We start from the raw sequence: 25,292 nt of genomic DNA, 5'->3' as shown, positions 1-25,292 counted from the left end.
ACAGCCCAAGCTATAGTCTGTGAAGGATTCTAGGCTTGTTTATTCGTTCCTTTCCAGGACACCACACCAAGTCCCTCCCACGGGTCGCACAGCGAGAGTTGCGGATGTACTGCCTCTACTTAACTGTTCAACACTTGTAGGAAGGATTCCCTCTGACAGTCATCAAGAGGTCATTCAGCCCATACTGGTGCTTTGTAGAGTAACCCCATCAGTCCCATTGAACTGCTAATCGCCAGTACAGAACGTCCCTGGGTAATGAACAGGTTCTGTTTTTACACTCGTCCATAAGTCAATTTTGTCCGCAAGTCAGAAAATACACAAAAGCACCACATCCCCCAACAGAACTTTAATGAATGGCATCAAAAGTATATGAGACTGATAAGAAAGAACAATTACTAAAGGTGGAGAGAGAGAGAGGAAACTAGTTCTGTCATTAATAGGAACAACTGCTTGGATGTACGCCGGGCTTTTGAATTTAATACTATAGGAGTTAGAGAGTTGTGGGCACAGCCCAGTACATCATGGACACCAGCCTCCCCTCCTTGGACTCTGTCTTTACCTCTTGCTGTCTGGGTGAAGTAACCAGCATAATCAAAGACCCCACCCACCCGGGTCATTCTCTCTTCTCTCCTCTTCCATCAGGTAGAACATACAGGAGCCTGAGGGCACGTTCCACCAGACTCAAGGACAGATTCTACCCCACTGTGATGGGGCTATTGAATGGTTCCCTTATACGATGAGATGGACTCTGACCTCATGATCTACCTTGGTGTGACCTTGCACCTTACAGCACTGCACTTTCTCTGTAGCTGTGACACTTTACTCTGTACTGTTATTATTTTTACCTGTACTACATCAATGCACTCTGTACTCACTCCCATAACTGCACTGTGTAATGAATTGACTTGTACAATTGGTATGCAAGACAAGTTTTTCCACTGTACCTCGGTACAAGTGACAACAATAAACCAACTGTACAACAGTTTTTCCCCCCAGGCTGTCTGGCTCCTGAATACCCTGGAGGCAGTCTCAGACAAATGCCACGTCAAAAGCCCTGGTTTGCACAACGACGTTTAAGAACTTTGGCTGCTGCTGAACATGTTTATACAATTAGTGCAACACACTGAGTTCTGTATTTTCTTTGTCTAACTCAGTTTTGCACTAACCCTGCACTAAATTTGTATTCTGTACATCCCACTTTTTTGCATTATTTGTACTTGCACAATTTTTTTGTCTGCGTTTATTGTATGTCTTCTGTTTTATGTACGTCTTCTGTTGAGAGAGTCTGGGGGAAATGACATCTTGTTCCTCCATGTATTTTTATAGCATATGGGTGAATGACAATTACAGTAACTTGAACTTGATACCAATATGTAGCAGTGTCCTGGGCTATAATGGTGGGATAGCCTGTATCTTTGTACAGACAAAGGGAAAACAGAAGGTGAACTCTGTATGTTTCCAAAACTAAAAAAAAACACTTGGCTCCTTTACCGAATCACACATTCAAGAATTAAAAAGGAGAAAAGATCATCAAGGACATCTCCAAGAGGCGGTGCATCAATGAAGTGTCATCCATCACTAGGGACTATCACCATCTAGGAAATGTTCTCTTCTCGTTACTACCATCAGGGAGGAGGTACAGGAGCCTGAAGACCCACACTCAATGATTCAGGAACAGTTTCTTCCCCTCCACCATCAGATTTCTGAATGGTCCATGAACAATACCTCATTATTCCTTTTTTTTGTAATTTGTAGTAATTACCGTATCTTTGCACTGTACTGCTGCCACAAAACAATAAATTTCAAGTAATAGAAGTCAGTGATAATAATTCTGACTCTGAGATAAACAACATCTTTCATAAGCTCTCAATGTCACCAAAATGATTTACAGCCAATGAAATATTTTTGTAATCACAGCTGTGATCTAGGAAACACAACAGCCAATCATTTTTGAATAATAAGGGAATCAAGGGATAAGGGATCAGTGCAGAAAAGTGATGCCAGGTTAAAAGACAAGCCATAATCTTACTGAATATTGCAGGGGCCAGATAGCCTACTTCTGTTCCTTATGTTACTTCATGTTTACAGCAACCACGCAAATTGTAATGTGATAATGTCCTGATAATCCAAGATAATTTAGCAATGTCTGTTTGAGGAATAAACAGTGCCCAGCACACTGGGGAAGAAGCTTCCAATTCTCTTCCAACTAACACCAGTTTCCATCAGCACAGAGCCCACACAGCGTTGATCCAAAACACTGCCCTTCTGCAGCTCCCGATGCTCTCAGCTCTGCACTGACAGGTCAGGCCAGAATTCCTTTGTTCTAAATCACTGGAGCACGAGCCTGGGAACTTTATCTGCCTCACTATTGCATCCTGTGGCACTGAGAACAAGAAGTCAGAGACACAAGAGACCGTAGATGCTGGAATCTGGAGAAAAAAAACACACACCACTGGAGGAACTCAGCGGGTCAGGCAGCATCTTGGTATTGATTTAATATTGTCACTTGTACCAAGGTACAGTGAAAAACTTGTCTTGCATACCGTTCGTACAGGTCAATTCATTACACAGTGCAGATACATTGAGTTAGTACAGAGTGCATTGATGTAGTACAGGTAAAAACAATAACAGAGTAAAGCGTCACAACTACAGAGAAAGTGCAGTGCAATAAGGTGCAAGGTCACAACAAGGTAGATCGTGAGGTCATAGTCCATCTCATTGTATAATGAAACTGTTCAATAGTTAAAGGGATACTTGAGACCCTCAATCAGGGCAGAGGGGATTTGGTCTATAAAGAGGTGAGGGGGGGTGTGGTGAGGCAGGAGCTGGCCGACGGCAAGGCTGGGATTGGTGGGAGTGAGTGGAGGCTACGCACTCGGAGAGGGTGGGGGGGGGGGCGGGAGACATGGAGAGAGTTGATATCATGTCAGAAACTGGAAGTAAACAGGTTGCGAGAGGGTAAAAAAGGCCAGAAAAGGGTGGGGGGGTTGTCCCTGAGGAAGAGGAGTGTTGGAGACACGAGGAGGGGGTCATCAGTGGGGGGGGGGGGGTGTGGGTGGTGGATGGTGACGATCCAGCAGTGGTTGGAGCCAAGTCAAGGCATGGGGTTGGAAGAAAATAGCAAGAGAAGGCCACCCGGCCCCTCAAACCTGCTCCACCATTCAATATGATCTACTCTTCTGTGCCAGTTCCCCACAGCCCTCATCTTACCAAAATTTATCTAATTTAAATACACCCAATGATCTATCCCTTCACAACACTCTAGGGCAGAGAATTCCAGAGATTCATCGGCCTCTGCAAGGAGGAGGGATTAAGATGGAAATCAGCTGGTGATTAAGGGGAGTTACGGCATGAGCAGAATGCAGTGCACAGGTTCGATTACTTGTGATAGAGGGAACACAAGGATAGCTCAGCAGATTGATTTCCAGGATAGGGGTTTTGCCCTATGATTAAGCAAACTGGGTCTACACCGGGGGAAAAAATCGGTGTGGTGGAGAGAGTCAGCAGCTTTAAATTCCTGGGCGTTAACATATCGGATGACCTGTCCTGGGCCCAGCACGTAGATGTAATCACAAGGAAGCATGCCAGCATCTTTACTTTTTTAGCTTAGGGAGATTCGGCTTGTCACCAAACACTTGAACTTCTACAGACGTACTGTTCAAAGTATCTTGACTGGTTGCATCATGGTCTGGGACGGCAATTCGAATGTGCAAGGATGCAAGGGGCTGCAGAGAGTAGTGGGCTCAACCCAATACATCATTGGCACATCCCTCCCCACCATCGAGAGTATCTACATGAGACGCCGCCTCAAGAAGGCAACATCTATCGTCAAAGATCCCCACCATCTGGGCCATGCCATCTTCTCGCAGCTCCCATCAGGCAGGAGGTACAGAAGCCTGAAGTCCCACACCACCAGGTTCAAGAATGGCTACTTCCCTTCAACCATTTGGTTCTTGAACCAACCTGCACAACCCTGATCACTACCTCAGTATAGCTACACTGTGACCACTTTGCTCAACCAAGGACTTTATTTTTTTTGTTCTAATTGTGTTCTTTCTTGTAAAAATTTGCGTATAATTTATGTTTAGGTTTTTCTTGTGAACGCTGTGTATCCGATGCTATGTGCCAGTGATGCTGCTGCAAGTAATTTTTTCATTGCACCTGTGCATATGACAATAAACTTGACTTTATTCTTGGAGGAATGCAAGGTGATTTTATTAAAATGTACAAATTTGTTTCAGGGATTGACAGAGTGGATGCAAAGATAGTGTTTTCTTTGGCTGAGGTCCCTTGAATCAAGTATCAGAGTCTTAGAATAAAGGATTGGCCATTCAGGACCGAGATGAGGGGAGATCTCTTCATCCAGGGGGCAGTGACTCTTTGCCAGTAAAGGCTCAGTGAATGAGTATATCCAAGGAGAGGCTTAGTCAATGGGATTGATAGACGTTTGTATATCAAGGGATATAGGGTAAGTGCAAGAAAGAGGTGATGATTAAAAGATCAGACATCACCATTACACGGAGGGTGGTTTATATCTGCAAGGTGCTGCCAGAGGAGGTGCTAGAATCAGGTACATTTACTACTTTTCTGAAGCATTTAGACAGACACTTAAATAGGCAAGCTATAGAAGCACATGGTCATACTGCAGGCAAATGTGATTAGTATAAGAAGGGCAAAAAGGTTAGCATGAACATGTTGGGCCAAAGGGCCTATTTCTGTGCTGTACAACTCTATAACCTTAGTGAATGGTAGAGCAGGCATGAAGGGTGAAATGGCCTACTCCTGCTTCGGTTCTTATGATCTGAAGTTCTTACGACTGATGGAATTGTTTCCACCAAGTGGATGAATACATCGATTCAAAAATGTAGGAAAACGTTACCCATCATCAGAATGGAGAAGAGGGAACAGGAAATTCATCTTCAAACAGAGCTTGAAGGGACTGTAGCGAGTACAGTAAAAATCCAATAATCCAGCAGACTCGGGTGGGCCAACTGGAAGGTTTTCCAGACTATTAGATGTTATTACAATTGAAGCTTCAACGTACTTTTGATTCCCTTTAAGATTTTACAAAGCAGCGAAATGACTGTAAACAGAGAGTGGGACACGGGGGGGGTGGGCTCCTGGAGAGCGCAAAGGGAGAGTGGGACACAGGGCCCTGGTGGGTGGGAACTGGGACCCGGTGGGTGTAAGGGGAGTGTGTGAACAGGGGCCTCAAGTGCGCTGGGATCAGCACCTGGTGACCCAGATGCCATATCATCAATCAGAAAGCAGACCACTGGAGTTCTGCAGTGGATCCTCGCACCGTTAATAAAAGACTTTAAAAGGGAGGTTTTAAAAAGAAACAAAGATGCAGTTCTTGATTTGTCTGTGCCTACGTGTCTGTGTGGGTTTCCTCCGGATGCTCCAGTTTCCTCCCACATTCCAAAGGTGTACGGGTTAGGAAGTTGTGGGCATGCTATGTTGGCGGCGGAAGCGTGGCGACACTTGTGGACTGCCCCCAGAACACTCCACGCAAAAGATGCATTTCACTGTGCGTTTCAATGTACATATGACTAATAAAGAAATCTTATGCTGCTGCAAGCAAGTTTTTCATTGTACCTGTACCTCAATGTACTTGTGCACACGACAGTAAACTCAACTTGATTTTGCAACTCGAACGTCTGTAGACAGTGTCTGAGAAACATTAAACCCATTGTTAAGGACAGGAAGTTCCCTGACCATTTCCCGTGGCAAGGACACACTGATGCAGACAATGCTCAGGAACTCCACACCTCCAGTGCACTGGATGCCAATTGCCAAGCCATTGAACTTGGGCAGAAAGTGAGCAGCACTGACCTCAAAGCACAGGATGGGGGAAGGATGTGTGCAACTCACTCAAAGGAGTGTGACGTTGTCCACTACTCTCAGTGTTACAGTAGCCCTGCAGAGTGTTATATTGTTCAGCCACGAGCACTAATGAGTTATTCTGATGTGTTTTGGAGCCTGCAGTGATCAAAGATCAAAGAGAATAGCTGGACAAAGCTGATGCTAATCTGGCGACTCACTCTGAAGCCTGCAGAGTTGCTGACACAAGTGCACGTCACAGGCAGAGGAAGGCTCCCTTTATTCCATGTCTAGCTGTGTGCCTGAAGTAGGAAAGCTGTGTTGATCACCAATCATCTCCAACACCCATTGCCAACACAGTTTTAATGAGCACAAACAACACACACAGAGAAAGAAAATGATTGAATGGCAAAACAAGGAGTGGCACAAAGGAATCCCAAACATTCACACCCTGGGGAAACCCGGCAAGAGTATGTCACATTCCGCCTTCCCAAAGACAAGTGCCCCTCACACTCAGCAGCTGTGCAGAATTCCACAGGGATTTATCTGTTCCACTTCCAACTCAGTCTTGATACGTGTTACACAGATTGGATCTGGGCCACAGGTCCCACGAAAACCCCTCCTACGTCGGGACCAAGTCCCTGAAGTCTGGTCAAGGTTAGGGTCACTGCACTTGATTCAGGATACCTGGACTGGAGACGGGCCGAATCAAAGATGGGAACCCAGGTCTCTTTTTTACTGGTACACACGTGCAGGGTATCAGGTAGCAAACAGGAGACAGTAATGGACTAGTAATCCAGAGGCCTTGACCACCAATCCATTGAAGCAAGTTCAAATCCCACCAGGACAGCTGGGAAGGTTACATTCCAGTAATTACATAGACCAGGAATAAGTAGCTAAAACAGGATCAAGGACATGAGAAATAAGATTAGGAGCTGGATATTCAGCCCTCAAGCCTGTCCCTGGCTGATCTCTCTCGGACACCACTTTCCTTCCACATCCCCATATATCCTCTGATGGGTTTAATATCCGAAATTAGGAGCTTGAGGAGATTTGGTATGTCACCAAAGACTCTTGCAAATTTCTATAGATGTACAATGGAGAGCATTCTGACTGGTTGTATCTGGTATGGAGGCTCCAATGCACGGGATCGAAAGAGGCTGCAGAGGGTTATAGACTCAGCCAGCTCCATCACGGGCACGACCCTCCCCACCATCGAGGACATCTTCAAGAGGCGGTGCCTCAAGAAGGCGGCATCTGTCATTAAGGACCCTCACATCCGGGACATGCCCTGTTCTCGTTACTACCATCGGGGAGGAGGTACAGGAGCCTGAAGACCCACACTCAACGATTCAGGAACAACTTCTTCCCTTCTGCCATCAGATTTCTGAACAGTCCATCAACATGACCTCGTTATTCCTTCTTTTATTGCACTATTTATTTTGTTAGTTATTGTAATTTTTGTGTCTGCACTGTACTGCTGTTGCAAAACAACAAGTTTCATCTCATACAAGTCAGTGATAATAAATCTGATACGGATTTGTCTTGAATATAACGATCGAGCCTCCACAATCCTCTGGAGCAGAGAACTCCAGAGATTCACCACCCTCCGAGTGAAAAAAATTCTCTATGGCTTTACTCTTTTTGAGATTTGGAGATTCTATAATCCTCAGTCGTGGGAAACATTTCCCCTCACCTCCACCCCATCTACTCTGTCAAGCCCCCTCTCAGTTCAACGAGGTCAAGTCTCATTAGATCGTCATGGAGTCAAACAGCAGGGAAACATCCCTGTGACCTGGCTCGTTCATGCCAACCAAGGTATCTAACTGAGCTAGTCCCATGTCCCTCTAGGCCTTTTCTATCCTTGTACCTGTCCAAATGTCTCTTAAACATTGTATTGCACCCACCCCTAGCACTTCCTCTGGCAGCTCGTTCTGTGTGGAAAAACCTACCCCTCAGGTCCCTTATAAATCTTTTCCCCTCTCACCTTTGAACCTATGCCCTCGAGCTTTGGACTCCCCTACCCTGAGAAAAGGACTGTGACCATCCACCTTATCCAAGCACATCATGATTTTATAAATCTCTATAAGGTCACCCCTCAGCTCCAAGGGAAAAGGCTCGAGCCTGTGCAGCCTCTCCTTATAACTCAAGCCTTCTAGACCTGGTAACATCCCCGTGAATCTTTTCTATACCCTTTCCAGCTCATTATTCTTCTAATCTCTCAAGAACTGGCCTATTCAATCTCTCCTCATGTGACAGACCCACAACCCAGGAACAGGTCTGGTGAATCTTCACTGCACTCCCTCTATAGAAAGTATATCCATTTTTTTGGATAAGGAGGACAAAACTGCACACTAAACTCCATGTGTGGTCTCACCGAGGCCCTGTATAACTGTAGTAAGACATCTTTACTTGAAGGTCAATTCCTCTTGCAACAAAGGCCGACATACCATTTGCCTTCCTGACAGCTTCTTGCACCCGGACATTAGTTTTCAGTGCACAAGGCTACCCGAGTGCTTTTGGCCTTCAACATTCCCCAGCCTCTCAGCATTTCTGTTTGTCTGCAGAAGCAGATAGCCTCAGACGTTTCCACACTGTTCTCCACCCGCTCACTCAGCTTGCCTTGAAGACCCTGTGCACCTTCACCACTGCTCACAACCCCACTTGGCTTCATGGCATCAGTAATTTTGAAAAATTACATTTGGTCCCCTCAACCAAATCGTCGATGCAGATTGTGAGCAGTTGGGGCCCAAGCACTGATCTTGTGGCACCCTGTTTATTCCTGTTCTTTGTTATCTATCTGTTAACCAGCACTCAATCCACACCAGAATATTACCCTTAATTCACAAGCTCCACTCTGATGTTTAGGACAATGGAAGGAGTGCCAACCAAGTGGGCTGCTTTATACTGGATGGTGTCATGCTTACATAGAATACAAAACATGGAACGATACAGCACAGGAACAGGCCCTTCAGCCCACAATGTCTGCGCCGAACACGATGCCAAGTCAAACTAAATCTCTTCTGTTTTGCACACAGTCTTTTTTCTTCTCTTCACTGTCTTTATAACTTATGTCCTGTGAGTTTGAATCTACATGCCTATGATGCTGCTGCAAGCAAGTTTTTCACTGCACCTGTATCTCACTGTAGTGGTGCAGTTGATAATGAACTTGACTTGACTTTGAAGCATACACAGGAACAGGATCTTTGGCCCACAATGTCCTGAACACGATGGGAGCCTGTTTCACACCTACCACTCTCTATGTAAACAAAACATGCCCCGCACATCCACTACCACCCCCCTCATTTGCATAGCCTCAAATACTTGACATTTCTACCATATGATAAAGATTCTGACTGTCTACCCTATCTGTGCCTAATGTAATTTTATAAACTTCTATCAGCTCTTCCCTCAGCCTCAGAGAAAACAACCCAGGTTTGTCCAACCTCTCCTGATAGCTCATACCCTCTAATCCAGGCAGCATCCTAGTGAACCTCTTCTGCACCCTCTCCAAAGCCTCCACATCCTTCCTGTGATGGGGCGATTAATATCAATGGGATAAATAAATGATTGTGTTTTGGGGCTTCAGGAGAACTCTCCTGCTCTTTGTTTCCTGCCCCCTACTGATGTCCTGGGATCATTAATGTAAAGTAGAATTACTGGATGGAGCTTCACATCATTCACTCCAAACTGCTGCTGCCACTCCTTGCGCAACATAGAACACCACAGCACAGTGCAGGCCCTTTGGCCCACAATGTTGTGCCAAGATTTTATCCTGCTCTAAGATCTATCTCACCTTTCCCTCCCACATAGCCCTCCATTTCTCTATCATTCATGTGTCTATCTAAGAGTCTCTTAAATGTCCCTAGTGTATTTGTCCCCACAACCTCTGCAGGCAGTGCGTTCCACGCACCCATCACTCACTGTGTAAAAAAAAAACTTACCCCGACATCCCCCTTACGTCTTCCTCCAGTCACCTTAAAATTATGTCCCCTCGTTGTTAGCCATTGTCGCCCTGGGAAAAAGTCTCTGATTGTCCACTCGATCTATGTCTCTTGTACACCTCTACAGTGGAGTGTTGGCTTGGTTACTGGGCAAAATGATAAAGTCCACAATGAGATGACACAGATGTCCTGGACTAAACCATTTTACTATCTAGGGCAATATTTATCCCACAACTAAAAATCACTTCCTATATTAATAGAACTCAATTTTTCACATTGTTGTTTGTAGGATCTTGCTATGCTGAGCTTAGCTACTGCAATTGTTACGTTCCAATAGCGATTATGTTTTGAAACTATTTTTGCATTTATCTTTGGGATCTTGGCATTGGTGGCATGGCCAACATTTATTGCCCAATCCTACTTGCTTTTGAGGTTGGTGATGACCTGCCTTATTTGAACCTCTGGTGACAGTGCTCCCTCACCACTGTTGGGGGAAGAGACACCCAACAGCAATGAAGAAACCTGATGTACTTCCAAGTCAGGATGGTGTACAACTTGAATGAGATGTGGTTCGGGACGTCATGAGAGGTCCCAAACCGCATCTCATACAAGCTGTACACCATCCTGACTTGGAAGTACACCACCTCCATTCCCCGTCTGTTCATGTGCCTGTCTAAATGCCCCCAATCATATCTGTTTCCACCACTACCCGAACAGGCTGCCAGGGATATTGGTGGAAGCAGATATGATGGGGCATTTAAGAAAACTGACAGGGAATGGAGGGATATGGATCACATGCAGGTAGAATCCCTATTTTATCCCTGGTACGATAAGATGGACTCTTGACCTCACAATGTACCTCATTATAACCTTGCACCTTATTGTCTGCCTGCACTGCACTTCCTCTGTGACTGTAACACTTTATTCTGCATTCTGTTATTGTTTTCCCTTGTGCTACCTCAATGCACTGTTGTAATGAAATGATTTGTATGGATGGCATGCAAAACAAAGTTTTTCACTGTACCTTGGTACGTGCAACAATACCAAACCAATTTACCAAAGGGGATTTAGTTTTGGCATTGTGTTTGGTACAAGCATTGTGGCTGAAGGGCCGGTTCCTGTGCTGTACTGTTCTATGTTCTATGCTCTAGTCGGAGCCTGCTATGACACCACAAGCATCGTGGCTGAAGGGCCTGTTCCTGTGCTGTACTGTTCTATGTTCTATGCTCTAGTCGGAGCCTGCTATGACACCACAAGCATCGTGGCTGAAGGGCCTGTTCCTGTGCTGTACTGTTCTATGTTCTATGCTCTAGTCGGAGCCTGCTATGACACCACAAGCATCGTGGCTGAAGGGCCTGTTCCTGTGCTGTACTGTTCTATGTTCTATGCTCTAGTCGGAGCCTGCTATGACACCACAAGCATCGTGGCTGAAGGGCCTGTTCCTGTGCTGTACTGTTCTATGTTCTATGCTCTAGTCGGAGCCTGCTATGACACCACATCACACCTACACTCCAAACTAATGCAATAAACTTAGAATTTGGATTTTTTTTCTCTGGTTTTAACCGTCCCCAAAGTCTAGCTCAACCTTTTGTGTACTTTATGAGGTAAATTACCATGGGATTTTGTCAACGTCAAGTGTGCGTTTTCTTCAAGGAAATGGCTTTCAAAATGTGGATGTTGCAGTCTTGTGAACTCTGTTGGGGGTGGTGGTGGGGAAGGCGTGGATATCCCAGAGTAGAAGAGGTGGGAAACAGATAACTATAACTCTGCAAGTCAGTCCTAACTTAGTTGAAGTTCATTATTCAAATAGAAAGTTGCTGAGCTTTGTCTGGAGTTTGATTTCAAACAACCAACTAAAACACAAATACCCCAAATTCAACTGAGCAAAACCTGCAAACTAAATCCCTAATTAAACTCACAGCACCTCTAGTTGTTGTTATTCCCGAGCACTCTGCAGAGCCTGTGCGAGACGTGACAAGATAATAGTCCCTGTGCCAACCCTTTGAAAGAGTTGTCCAATTAGTCCCACTCCCATATCCTTCGCTTTGAAGGTTACGGTTGAAAGTGCTTCCACTATCCCTTCACTATTTGCGTTCCAGGCCGCAAGTGGTTGCCGAGCAACAGTTCTTCTCACCTCCCGCTGGTTCCCCATTAATTCCTCCAGCTTTGTTTCCACTGGTTTCAGGTTTTCTAATCAGGAAATACAGTCTCTCCCCATCCACCAAACCTCGATTTCAAACCCCCTCTATTAAATCTCTCCTTAGCCATCCCTGAGCTTCATCTGTTGTTTTGATTGGCACAACATTGTGGGCCAAATGGCCTGTCCACTGCTGTACTGTTCTATGTTCTATCTGGACACAAGGGACTACAGATACTGGAATCTGGAGCAACAAACAATCTGCTGGAGGAACTCAGCGGGTCGAGCAGCAACTCTCGTACACCCAGTATCACGCTGATAATCACTCCTGCGTCCCCACTGTGTCTGGGATAATTCTTTTTATACTTGAAGCTTTTCGAAAACAAAAATGCCACTCTGGGATTTTAAACTTGGAAGAAATAAGTGGCCTTTTGCAGACACATGACACAGATCGTCTGTAAATCACATTGGGCTGCTGTTGAGTTTGTACAGAAAATTTGATGTCCTCCTTAAAGTGTGGTGCTTAGAGTTGTACTTAGTGCTTCAAACAAAGCTGATCCAGTGATTTAGAAGCACAAACTGTCTTGATTTTAATTTAAACAGCCTCAACTTTTCATGTTTCTTTAACTGCATCCAGTTAAAATTGTATCTGTAGTTTATGTTGCTGCTTCGAAATCTATAAATGCATTTCTACAAATGCAATACATTTTTGCCTCTTATTTTTCTTTCCTCTAAAAAAAGCAAAGATGTACGAGACTGTGAGAAGAATGTGGGGAGCAGCCAATGGAAGGGAAATACACACTGAGCATGTTGCTCTTCAGATACTGGAACTAATGTCGTTATTGCTGCACTAGTTGACTGCTTGCCAAGGCCAAGTTAACAAGGGTGTAGGAAAAACAGACCAAAATTCTTTGTGAACTTTTCAGAAAAACAAAAATATTAAGAGGGCCATTTTTAACTCTAGATTTTCACTAAAGGTTGCTTTTTTAGGCATCTAGGAGGTGATATTTAAAAAAAACAATAAAGGATATGCTTCCCAACAAAACACCACCACCTATTCAATGGTAATTAATGACACTTAATAAACACTGGTCTGGCCAGGAACATCTGTGTCACACAACTAAACTTGGGCAAGAAATCAGTGGCTAAGGAACCAACTTGTAGCAGTGGTATATGGATAAGGAGATAAACTGAAATCCTCTATATTTACAAAGTTACTCCCAAAATACTTAAAAAGCATTCTTTTGTGAAAATTAATTGTTTTCCCAATGTGAATCCTCAAAAATGATTCCATAGAATTATACTATGAGAGCAGATATTAGGTCCCTCTTACTTGGTCATAGAGTTATAAAGCAGAAAACAGGCCCTTCAGCCCAACTCATCCATGCCAACCAATATGCCTTCCTGGGCTAGTCCCACTTACCTGCATTTGGCCCATATCCCGCTAAACCTTTCCTATCCGTGAACCTGCCCAAATGTCTTTTAAACGTTGTAACTGTGTCTGCCTCTACCACTTCCTCTGGCAGCTCGTTCCATATACCCATCACCCTCTGTGTGAAGAAGTTGCCCCTCAGGTCCCCCTTAAATCTTTCCCCTCCCACCTTAAACCTATATCCTCTCGTTTGAGACTCCCCTACCCTGGGAAAAAGACTGACCATCCACCTTATCTATGCCTCCACTGATTTTACAATAAGGTCACCCCTCAGCCTCCTTTGCTCCAGGGAAGACAATCCCAGCCTATCCAGTCTCTGCTTATAACTCAAGCCCTCCAGTCCCGGCAACATCCCTGTGAATCTTTACTGCATCCTCTCTAGCTTAATCACATCTTGCCTATGGTACAGCAACCAGAACGGCACACAATATTCCAGGTACGGTCTCACCAACGTCCTGTGCAGCTGTAACGTGATGTCCCGACTCTTGTATCCAAGGAAGGCAAGCCTGTCAAACACTTTCTTCACCACCCTGTCTACCTGTGTCGCCACTTTCAGGGAACCATGTACTTGTACCCTGAGGTCTCTCTGTTCTACAACATTCCCAGGGCGCTGCCTTTTACAGTGCAAGTCCTGCCCTGGTTTGACTTCCCAAAATGCAACATTTAGGTCAGAGATGCAGAACGTACGTTGAGGGTGTTTCACTGGCCTCTTGCTTAGTGACCCATTATTGCCCATGGGATATTTGTGTTGATCAGTGCTGCCTCCCGCCTCTCCCCTTACCAACCAGCATCAGCCTTCCCCTTCCTGCAAATCAGCTACAGGATGATGAGAGTGAGCCGCTTGGAGGAGAGGAAGGCGAGTGGGGCCTTAGATACTCCCCATCTTCTCAGTAATACTCAACCAGCCAACCCTGCATTTTTGGGGGTGAGCATGGTAATGGTCATCGGGCTATTGGACAGAGGTTAGGAGTGCTGATCCAGAGGCACGGGTTCGAATCTCACCAATGCCAATCGGGGCAACTTAAATCCAAATTAATTTGGAATTAAGAAGCTAGCTTCAGTCCTGGTAACCACAAAATTGGCAGATTGTTGTAAAAACTTAACTGGTTCACTGACGTGCTTCAGCAAAGGGAATCTGCCACCTTTATCCATCAGGTTATATACGGCAACAGACCCACCAACACAGCTGACGATTAACTCAGTTTAGGGGCAATAAATGCTGGTGTGGTGGTAACATGCACACGCCATGAGCACATTAAAATGAAGTCAGTGCAGAGAGCAAATGGAGTTAATGTTTCATCCAATGAACTTTAATCAGAATTGATGCAAGGTCACTGGACTGTGGCTTTAAAGATCTCCTCCTCTGCAGATGCTGTCTGACCTGGCGAGCATTTCCAGTGTCAACCTCCACTTGCACAGCGCCTTCAACATGGAAAAACATGACATACAGGAGCCTCACAATACCGAGTCACATATGGCAAAAATAGTGTCAGAGGTCATTTTTACAAAGAGGTGGGTAAGGTTCAGGTCAGCAATTCCAGAGCTTTCAGACAAGGCGTTTACCAATAGGCTGGTAACGAAGTTTGGGATGCACAAGTTCCACCTGTGTAAATCTCTGAGCTATCTACACTCTGTTACGTTGCTCAGAGGGTTTATACAGGTGGAGGTTACAGAGAGAGGGAGGGCAAAATCTTGGGAGAAGGATTTGAAAACAAATACATTTAAAAATTGAGGCACAGCTTAAGTGCAGGCAAGTGAACACAGGGGTAATGGGCCATCAGCTTGGAGTGAGTTAGAATCATAGAGTCAAAGAGTTCTAGAGTCATACAGCATGGAAGTAGGCCCTTCAGCTCACAGAGTCTGTGCGGACTATAAAGTGTCCATTTACACTCATTTTATTCTCCCCACAATCCCATCAACTCCCCCCCCCCCCCCCCAGATTCCATCACTCACCTACATACTGGGGGTAATTTATACCATCGAGGACATCTTCAAGAGGCAGCACCTCAAGAAGGCAGCATCCATCATTAAGGACCCCTACCACCCGGGACATGCCCTCTTCACATTACTACCATCGGGGAGGAGGTACAGGAGCCTGAAGACCCACACTCAACGATTCAGGAACAGCCTCTTCCCCTCCGCCATCAGATTTCTGAACGGTCCATGAACACTACCTCGTTATTCCTCTTTTGCAGTATTTATTTATTTTTTGGTAACTTGTAGTGACTTTTAAGTCTTGCACTGTACTGCTGCCACAAAACAACAAATTTCACAACATATGTCAGTGATAATAAACCTGATCCTGATCTTTGGGGTGTGGGAGGAAACCGGAGCACCCAGAGGAAACCCACGCGGTCACAGGGAAAACGTGCAAACTCCACGCAGACAGCGCTGGAGGTCAGGATTGAACCTTGGACTCTGGAACTGTGAGACAGCGGCTCTACCCACTGCGCTGCCATTGATGCTTGTACATGAATTAAGGCAGGCATATTGGTCTGCCTCACAAGGGTGCGTGCTACAACGTGTACATACTGTGTGATCACTTCTCACATGGAGTCATACAGCACAGCAACAGGCCCTTCAGCCCATTGTGTCCATGCTGACCATCAAGTATCTGTCTGTACTAATCCCATCTGCCCTTGCGAAAGAGCATGGTTGACTCCAGTACTTCCTTGCAACGTGGGTGTTACTGAGCAGTTGTACAAATCTCCTCAAAGAGATAAAACTAGAAAATGCTCGAAACACTCTAGTACTAAGAGAAACAATGTTGACATTAACTCTGCTTCTCTTCCCACAGCTGCTGCCTGACCTGCTGAGTATTTCCAGCATTATTTCAGACTTCCTGCATCTACATTGTTTTTTTTTTGGGGGGGGGGTTTCATTCACTCCTGGAATGAAAGGAACCTGGATTAGAATGGAGATCTGCTTCACCCTTCATCTGTTCGACTTAACAGTGTCAAGGCCCTGGCTTCCACCAATCACCACCTTGGCTGGGATCTGTAGTGCTGGAAAACTAAATCTTTAACTAAATCTAAAACTAAATCCTCACTTTTACCTGCAACCATTGCCTTAACCCACAGACAGTGTTGGCCTGTTTAAACTAAATGACACAAATCCTAGGTTAAAATCCCAGGAACAGAATCAAACAAAGATATTTTATGTGAAGTTTAAAAAAAAGGTTTTTAAAGTAGAAACAGACATCAAATTTATTAGTGCTTTTGGAACAGATTACTGCACTCCCCATAACACACCCTGCCAATGAAACGACCAAAGACACCAGCCATTCTGCATCTATCACCACTTCTCTCCTCCCCAGAAAATGCTCAGGGATCACCACCCCAACTCCCAGTCCCAGGAGGGCCCTCTTGTCTGCGCTGACTGAGGGGACCATCCCGATATAAAAAAAAGGGGGGAATCATCATTCCAAAACCACTGCAAAGCTTCCAGAATTTTCCATGCACTGGCAAACCCATTTTGCACCCCACCCTGCACACTTTATGTTCCCATTTTTTAAAAATCACCAGCAGTTCTGGAACTGGCTAAATTTTTATTTTAAAAAATTAAAACTCTTAAACCTAAATAAAAGTTAACTTACGTTGAGCCAAGTGTCCTACTCAAAACCTCTTGGCCCAGAACTAACTGGGCGGGGGGGTAGGGCCTCTTCAACTCTAACGGGGAGGATTTAAAGAGAAGTCAACAAGTGTTTGGGGAGATTTTTCCCCAAACTTTTGCCAAGAAGGAGTTGTCAATTGTTCCCCCCGAGGGAATAACGAGCCAGTTCTTGCTTCCCCCGAGGGGTATCGGTCCTTTAATGGAAAATGCTTGGCAAAGCCAGCAGCTAGGAACAAAAGAGTAGATGTGGGGAGGGAGGGAGTGAGGGGCAGTCAGTGGATGCAAAGTTACAAACACTTCACAAAGTTAACTTACTGAGCTCCAGGAAGCTTAGGAACAGCAGAAAGACACCGACCCTCGCCATTCCTCAAACGAAATGCTGCTCCCGAACTTTTCCCGAGCGTCGGCAGCCGGTGCGGATGGGAATGGGAGCAGAGGCTGAGGATGTCCGACTCCGCTCACGATTCCAGCCGTTTTTTTCCCATTCTCCCGTCCTGAAATTCACCAGGCTCACCCTGGGTCCTAGTGACCGGTGAGTTAATGCTATTGCGGATGGCAGGCCATGATGCAATTCAACCAGGCATCCAATCACGATTGTAGTCATGATCCCACCCTTCCTGATGGAGGGCTCCAACCCGAAAAGCGACAATTCTTTTGTAACTGTAACTAACACTTTATTCTGCATTGTTGTTGTTTTCCCTTGTACTGATTCGATGCATTGATGTGATGAAATGCTCTGCATGGATGGCATGCAAAACAAAGTTTTTCACTGTGCCTCAGTACATGTATTGGTTTATCATTGTCACTTGTACCGAGGTACATTGAAAAACTTGTACTACAAACCGATTGTACAGGTCAATTCATTACACTGCACAGTTACGTTGAGTGAGTACAGAGTGCATTGAGGTAGTACAGGTAAAAACAATAACAGTACAGAGTAAAGTGTCACAGCTACAGAGGAAGTGCAGTGCAGGTAGACAATAAGGTGCAAGGTCACAACAAGGTAGATCGTGAGGTCAGAGTCCATCTCATTGTATAAGGGAACCATTCAATAGTCTTATCACAGTGGGGTAGAAGCTGTCCTTAAGCCTGGTGTTACGTGCCCTCAGGCTCCTGTATCTTCTACCTGATGCAAGAGGAGAGAAGAGAGAATGACCCAGGTGGGTGGGGTCTTTGATTATGCTGGCTGCCTCGCCAAGGCAGCGAGAGGTATAGACAGAGACCATGGAGGGGAGGCTGGTTTCCATGACGTGCTGGGCTGTGTCCACAACTCTCTGCAGTTTCTTGCGGTCCTTGGCAGAGCAGTTGCTGTACCAAGCCATGATGCATCCAGATAGGATGCTTTCTGTGGTGCATCGGTAAAAGTTGGTGAGTGTCATTAATAGTCCAATTTCCTCCCATAGATGCTGCTTGACACACCAAGTTCATCCAGCAGACTGGAGACACAAGAGACTGCGGATGCTGGAATCTGGAACAACACATGAGATGCTGGAGGAACTCAGCGGGTCAGGCAGCATCTGTGGAGGGAAATGGACAGTCGATGTTTCGGGTCAAGTCCTTCGAGTCGATTCATCCAGAATCTTGTGAGTTGTTCCCGCTAGCAGTTTGTGTGTTGCTCCAGATCTGCAGTCTCTTGTGTCTTCGGTTAATGCTGCTCACCCTGTTGGGCTGCATTTCACTCCGGTGCTACGTTTGATAATGAAGTAATACAGCACAGGAGGGGGACCTTCAACCCACCCTGTTCATACTGACCATTTGGTTCATTCGGTTTATTCTTGTTGTCATATGTTCCGAGATACAGTGAAAAGCTTTTGTTTTTCATTCCACACATAATTACATCGAGGTGGTAAAAAAGAAAAACAAAATGCAGAATATAGGGATACAGTTACAGAGGAAGGGCAGTGCATGTCGACAGATAAAGTGTAGGTGCCATGAGGAGGTAGATTGGGAGTTCAAGATCTCATCATTTAGTATATGAGAGGTCCGTTGAAGAGTCTGATAACAGCGGGACAGAAGCTGGTGGTACGTGTTCTGTGGTTTTTGTTTCTCTTGTCCGACAGGAGAGGGGAGAAGAGAGAATGTCCGGGGTGGGAGGGGTCCTTGATTATGCCGGCTGCTTTTCCCCAAGGCAGTGGGAATATAGACGGAGTCAGCGGAGGGCAGGCTGGTTTGCGTGACGGACTGGGCTGCGTTCACAACCCTCTGCAATTTCTTGTGGTCTCGGGCAGAGCAGTTCAAGTAGTCATCCACGCTAAACAGCTTTATAAGATATCTTTATTAGCCACATGTACATCGAAACACACAGTGAAATACATCTTTTTGCATAGGGTGATCTGGGGGCAGCCCTTAAGTGTCGCCACACTTCCGGCGCCAACATAGCATGTCCACAACTTCCTAACCCGTACGTCTTTGGAATGTGGGAGGAAACCGGAGCACCCGGAGGAAACCCACGCAGACACGGGGAGAACGCACAAACTCCTGACAGACAGTGGCGGGAATCGAACACGGGTCGCTGGCGCTGTAAAGCGTTATGCTAACCACTACACTACCGTGCCTGCCGTACCAGCATTTGATCTGTAGTCTTCTATGCCTTGGCGATTCAAGTGCTCAGAATATTTGTGGACATAACTGCCTTTGTATTTCACTGAATTATTGTGATAAATCATTTAAATTTTCTGCAATTAATATCCACTCTGCATTTTTAGAGTCATTGAGCCGTGCAGGACAGAAATGGGCACTTTGACCCACCATGTCTATGATGAACAAACAATACCTATCTATACTACTCCCATTTACCAGCACTTGGTTCATAGCCTAATGTGTCCCAAGTGCTCCTCTACTTGCTTCTTAAGGGTTGTGAGAGCATCTGCCTCCATCACTTCTCAGGCAATATGTTCCAGGGAATTATCCTGCTCTTACTGGTAGAAGTTGCCATAGTTTCCATTTCTGTTCTGGATACCTTCCCTCAATAATGTAAAGGACAGAGACACAAGAGACTGCAAATGCTGGAATCTGGGGCAACAAAGTGCTGGAGGAACTCAGCGGGTCAGGCAGCATCTGTGGAAGGAGATGGACTGTCAACGTTTCTGATCGAGACCCTTCATCTGGACTTTGTTTAGCATGAGCAAGGCTACGCCTCCAAAAGCCGCAACAACTACCATTAGGAAAGAGAAGGGCAGCAGGTCATAGAGTCACACAGCATGGAAACAGGCCCTTCGGCCCAACTGGTCCATGCTGACCAAGATGCCCCACTCAAGCTAGTTCCATTTGCCAGCATTTGGCCCATAACCTTATAAACCTTTCCTATCCATGTACCTGTCCGACTGTCTTTTAAATGTTGTTATTGTACCTGCCTCAACCACTTCCTCTGGCAGCTCGTTCCACACACACACCACCCTGGGATCTGTATTGGGAACAGCACAAAGTTCAGGTCCTTTACCAACTTACATCCTAACACACATCCTATCTCAGTATATTTTCATTGTCTCAGGAGAGGAAACCTAGAACTCCCTATGCAACTGTATTTTTGGAGTACCTTCACCAGAAGAAATTGCAGGGGTCGAATGTTCTACACTTCCCCTCTCAAGGACGATTATGGATGTGCAATAAATGCTGTGTGATGCACAGATTACAAAATACGAATAAAAACTTAGAACTAGCCTCCACTCACTGGATTTTAACTGTGAAAAAATTAGTCTGCTCTTACCAGTAGAAGTCGCTGTAGTTTTTATTTCTTCTGCTCTTCGAAATGACATGATATGCTGTGCTATAGATCTCTCATTGCAAGTCACATCACCTGTCCCACCTCCAACTCAGTAAGTCCTCCAGTAAGGAAGAAATTTTCCCCATCCACCTCCCCCCCTGCCCCCCAAATCTGGGTCCAACTGCCGTTCACCTCTCCCTGAATGGTTCACATTCTCACCTCCTTTATTTATCCGAATCCAGCTCTGGGAGCCCTTTGTGTTCCTGCTTATCTCCTTCCAGCAGCCGTCTCCACCCTTCTCCCATCTCTCTCCATCTCACATTTTTCTTTTCCCCTCTTTTTCTTTATCTGCCTCCATCTCTCATTCACCTGCCACAGTCTCCCAACTCCACCCCTGCTGTCCTCCACTACCTGGCACAACCTGCCTGCCATCTTACGCCCCTCCTCAGTCCACCAATTGCCTCGGACTCCTGTCTCACCACTCCCCCTCTCCTCTCAGACACGATAGTGTAGCAGTTAGCGTAACGCTTTACAGCGCCAGCAACCCGGGTTCAATTCCGGCCACTGTCTGTAAGGAGTTTGCACGTTCTCCCCGTGACTGCTTGGATTTCCTCCGGGTGCTCCGGTTTCCTCCCACATTCCAAAGACGTACGGGTTAGGAAGTTGTGGGGATGCTATGTTGGCGCCGGAAGCGTGGCGACACATGCGGGCTGCCCCCAGAACACTTCACACTAAAAATGCATTTCACTGTGTGTTTCAATGTACATGTGACTAGTAAAGATATCTTATCTATACCGCCCAATTCCCCTCTCCACTCTCGGTCCTGATGCAGGGTTCTGACCCGAAACATCAACAATTTCTTCCCTCCTACAGATGCTGCTCGACCCGCTGAGTTCCTCCAGCAGATCGTGTGTTGCTCCAGATTCCAGTATCTGCAGCGTCTGGTGTCTCCAGAGATTGTCAAACCACAGGGCTAGAGTGAGCAATATTCCCAGAGCTGAAAAGGGAGGAGATTGAAGCTGACTGATGCCAAGCTTTACATATGAACCTTTGCGGGACACAGAAAGTCCCTGGAAAAATTTGCTGGCGATGATAATTCTAGCATCAGAATCAGAGTTATTACCACTGACTCCTATGATGTGAAATTTGTTGTTTTGCGGCAGCAGTACAGTGCAAAGACAATAAAATTACTATAAATTACAAAAATAAATAAATAGTGTAAAAAGAAGGAATAACAAGGTAGTGTTCACGGACTATTCAGAAATCTGATGGCAGAGAGGAAGAAGCTGTTCCTGAATCATTGAGTGTTGGTCTTCAGGCTCCTGTACCTCCTCCCCGATGGTAGTAATGAGAAGAGGGCATGTCCCGGGTGGTGAGGGTCCTTAGTGATGGATGCTGCCTTCTTGAGGCACCACCTCTTGAAGCTGTCCTTGATGGCGGGGAGGGTTGTGCCCGTGATGAAGCTGGCTGAGTCTACAACCCTTTGCAGCCTCTTGCGATTCTGTGCATTGGAGCCTCCATCCCAGGCGGTAATGCAACCAGTCAGAGTGCTCTCCACCGTATATCTATAGAAATTTGTAAACAGTACCTACCAAATGTACATGGTGACCTTTGCCTCAGCCAGGTAGGAGACCAGTGCTCACTTGAAGGAGGTCAGTGACTTGGTGTCCATGAGGTCCACTATTCTCTGGGAAAGGAAACCACCTCTTGATATTCAAGGTCTTTGCCGTGACTCCTGAACAGTTAAATTGGGTGCGAACCCTCGATATGAACACAGTCTAGTCTCTTCATCATTTTATGATCCTTTGGATTTGAAATGCAGCAAGTAAGCAGTATATTGGAAGGGATGTGTTGTGCTCCCGGGAAGGAATATCAGGAGCACAAGGCAATGAAAAATAGTCTTGATTTTGACATACTGAAGACTCCGCAGGAAAGAACAGGTGGGATGGATATATTTAATTCTTGGAAAAAGATTAGGGAGGGAAATTCAAGTCAGCAGTCATCACAATGGCACTCAGAAGAACAGAACTATTCTGTAACTCCCTCAGAGCTTCCGCTGATTGGGTGATACCAGTCTCTCCCATCCCCAGTATATTAAACTATGAACACACTGTCTGTAACCAGAACAATAGAGAGATGTGTGGCTGGTTTGCAGTCAGAATGTCATTAGTTCTTGCCACTTATTTTCAAAACAAAACAGATGCAGCTCAAATTATTCTTAATTGGTGGAACAAGTTCAGAGAGAGAGGGATGGCTGTTTTGTGTAGTGGCGCCCTCTAACCACTGGAGGAGCAGACTGCAGTGTGGTTTAGTGCATCTCCTTCCTGCATGCACATCAGATGTTACCCTGGAATATTTCCCAGTTTAGCATTTGCATATTTGTCGAAGATTGCCCCTGGTCCAGAGCCCTTCACTGGGTGGATATGTCAAACAGCTGGGGGGAGCAGTGAGGTTCTGAACATCTTGCAATGTGGGATCCCCACATTCGTACTGAACAGGGGTGTTCATTGCTAAACAAAAGGCCCATCCTTTAAACCTTCCCAATCTCCCATCCTTCAAACTTTCTCAATCCGCCGTCCTTCAAACATTCCCAATCTCCTCGTCAGTTCCTCCAGCAGTTTATCTGTGTTGCTCCCCATCCTCTAAACCTTCCCAATCCCCCATCCTTCAAATCCTTCCCAATATTCTCTTCCTTCCAAACCTTCCCAATCCTTCCCAAACCTTCCCACTCAGCCCATCCTTTAAAATTTCCCAATCTCTCAATCCTTCCCAATCCTTCCCACTCACCCCATCCTTCAAAACCTTCCCAATCTCCCCATTCTTCAAAAATATTCCCAATCCCCATCCTTCAAACCTTCCCAATCCCCCCCAGCCTTCAAACATTCCCAATCCCCCATCCTTCAAAACTTCCCAATCCCCCATCCATCAAACCTTCCCAGTCCCGCCATCCTTCAAAACATTCCCAATCCCCCATCCTTCAAACTTTCCCAATCTCCCCATATTGGGGATTTAGTGAAAGTGTTGCCTTGACAGCTGTGCATCATGGAAGAAAATATTGAGAACCCACACACCAGCAGTGAGTACCCGGTAACTTTATCAGTGACTGCAAGAAACTCCTTGTAAATACTATGAAGAACTCTGACTGCTGCCTTGGGCAGTGCAGGGGTGCAGCAAGTACATCTGCAGCCTCCTAGTATGAAAAACCAGGGTTCAATCCTGACCTCAGATGTTGTCAGTGTGAAGTTTGCATGTTCTCCCTGTGACGTTGTGGGTTTCTCTCTAAATACCTTTTAAACGTTGCTGTTATATCTGCTTCCACCACCTCTGGCAGCCTGTTCCAGGCAGCTACCACTCTCTGGGTAAAAAACTTACCTCATAAACCTCATTCAAACTTTCCCCCTCTCACCTTAAAGCTACGCCCTCTAGTATTTGACATAATTTTATAAAATTCTATCAGGTCTCCCCTCAGCCTCTGATGCTCCAGAGAAAACAACCCAAGTTTGTCCAACCTCTCCTTATAGCTAATACCCTCTGATGCAGGCAGCATCCTGGTGAACCCCTTCTGCACCCTTTCCAAAGTCTCCACATCCTTCCTGCAATGTGGTGACCGCAACAGCGTTGTGAGAAATCCACATGGATGTCACATGACAGTAACGACGCTGGCCCCCGCTGACCGGAGGACAGCATTGCTCCTCTGAGCGGAAGTGATACTACTGTCAATCAAGATGCGGCTCCACCCACCCCTCAGGTGTGAGAGTACCTTTTGCCTCTGAACTCACCTGACCACTCTGAACTTGCCTGACCAGTACCCTTTGTCTCTGAACCTGCCTGACCATTGGCTGTGGCAGGAACCTTTGCCTTTGACTCCCACACCATTGGCTTGTTCAAATCACAACAGTGAGGCTCCACCTAGCCTCCTAGCACCATAAAAAGGGCTGCTTCCCCTAACCCTACCTCTTTCGATGACCCCAGGAGTAGTGAGACAATGCTGCAGAGATCATTGGTAAGAGTGCATCGCCACATGGTCAGGGAGCGTTTCACTCAGACTCAGGGAGCGTTAATGGCCAATGCTAATGTGGGATGGGCATTGAAGTGTTATATCCTGAAGTTGTACATTGTTACTGTGTGCTTGTGTGTATTAGTGTGTGTGGTGTGTGAGTGTATTTTACCCCATTTGCGCTTCCCCTCTCGTGTTTGTGGTATCCTGTGCATGAGACTGTGTGTCTGTTCCCATCCATTCTGTCCCGCGTTTGCCTTTGTGATTAAACTAGTTTTTGTCTACAAAGCTCGAGTCCAGAGTCCTTGATCCTTAAGACAGATAAAAGAACAATTTCACACAACAATAGGTCAGTGCGTTTACCCAGGCTCTTCACTTTTGAAACTGCTGTTTCTCTACTCTGGTTCGACCGCACTTGGAGTATTGTGTTCAGTTCTGGCCGCCTCATTTATAGGAAGGATGTGGAAGCTGTAGAGAGGGTGCAGAGGAGATTTACCAGGATGCTGCCTGGATTGGAGAGCATGTCTTATGAGGACAGGTTGAGTGAGCTAGGGCTTTTCTCTTTGGAGAGAAGGAGGATGAGAGGTGACTTGATAGAGGTGTACAGGATGATGAGAGGCATAGATCGAGCGGACAGTCAGAGA

General features: G+C 45.8%; 1 protein-coding gene across 2 annotated transcripts in view; it reads right to left on the bottom strand.

Annotated features, from left to right (window-relative positions):
* The window catches only part of jam2a (junctional adhesion molecule 2a), a 62,160-nt gene extending 44,702 nt beyond the window's left edge, over positions 1–17,458 (bottom strand). For both annotated transcript variants that reach the window (XM_052014714.1, XM_052014715.1), the window contains exon 1: positions 17,264–17,458. In XM_052014714.1, coding sequence (XP_051870674.1) covers positions 17,264–17,312 — 49 coding nt within the window. In that variant the 5' untranslated portion in view covers positions 17,313–17,458. The remainder of the gene's footprint in view (positions 1–17,263) is intronic.
* Between the last annotated feature and the right edge of the window lie 7,834 nt (positions 17,459–25,292).

The sequence above is a fragment of the Pristis pectinata genome, chromosome 4 (genome assembly GCF_009764475.1).
Source record: "Pristis pectinata isolate sPriPec2 chromosome 4, sPriPec2.1.pri, whole genome shotgun sequence".
Lineage (NCBI taxonomy): Eukaryota > Metazoa > Chordata > Chondrichthyes > Rhinopristiformes > Pristidae > Pristis > Pristis pectinata.
Note: the sequence above shows the minus strand (reverse complement) of the source record. Positions and strands in the feature narration are given on the sequence as shown.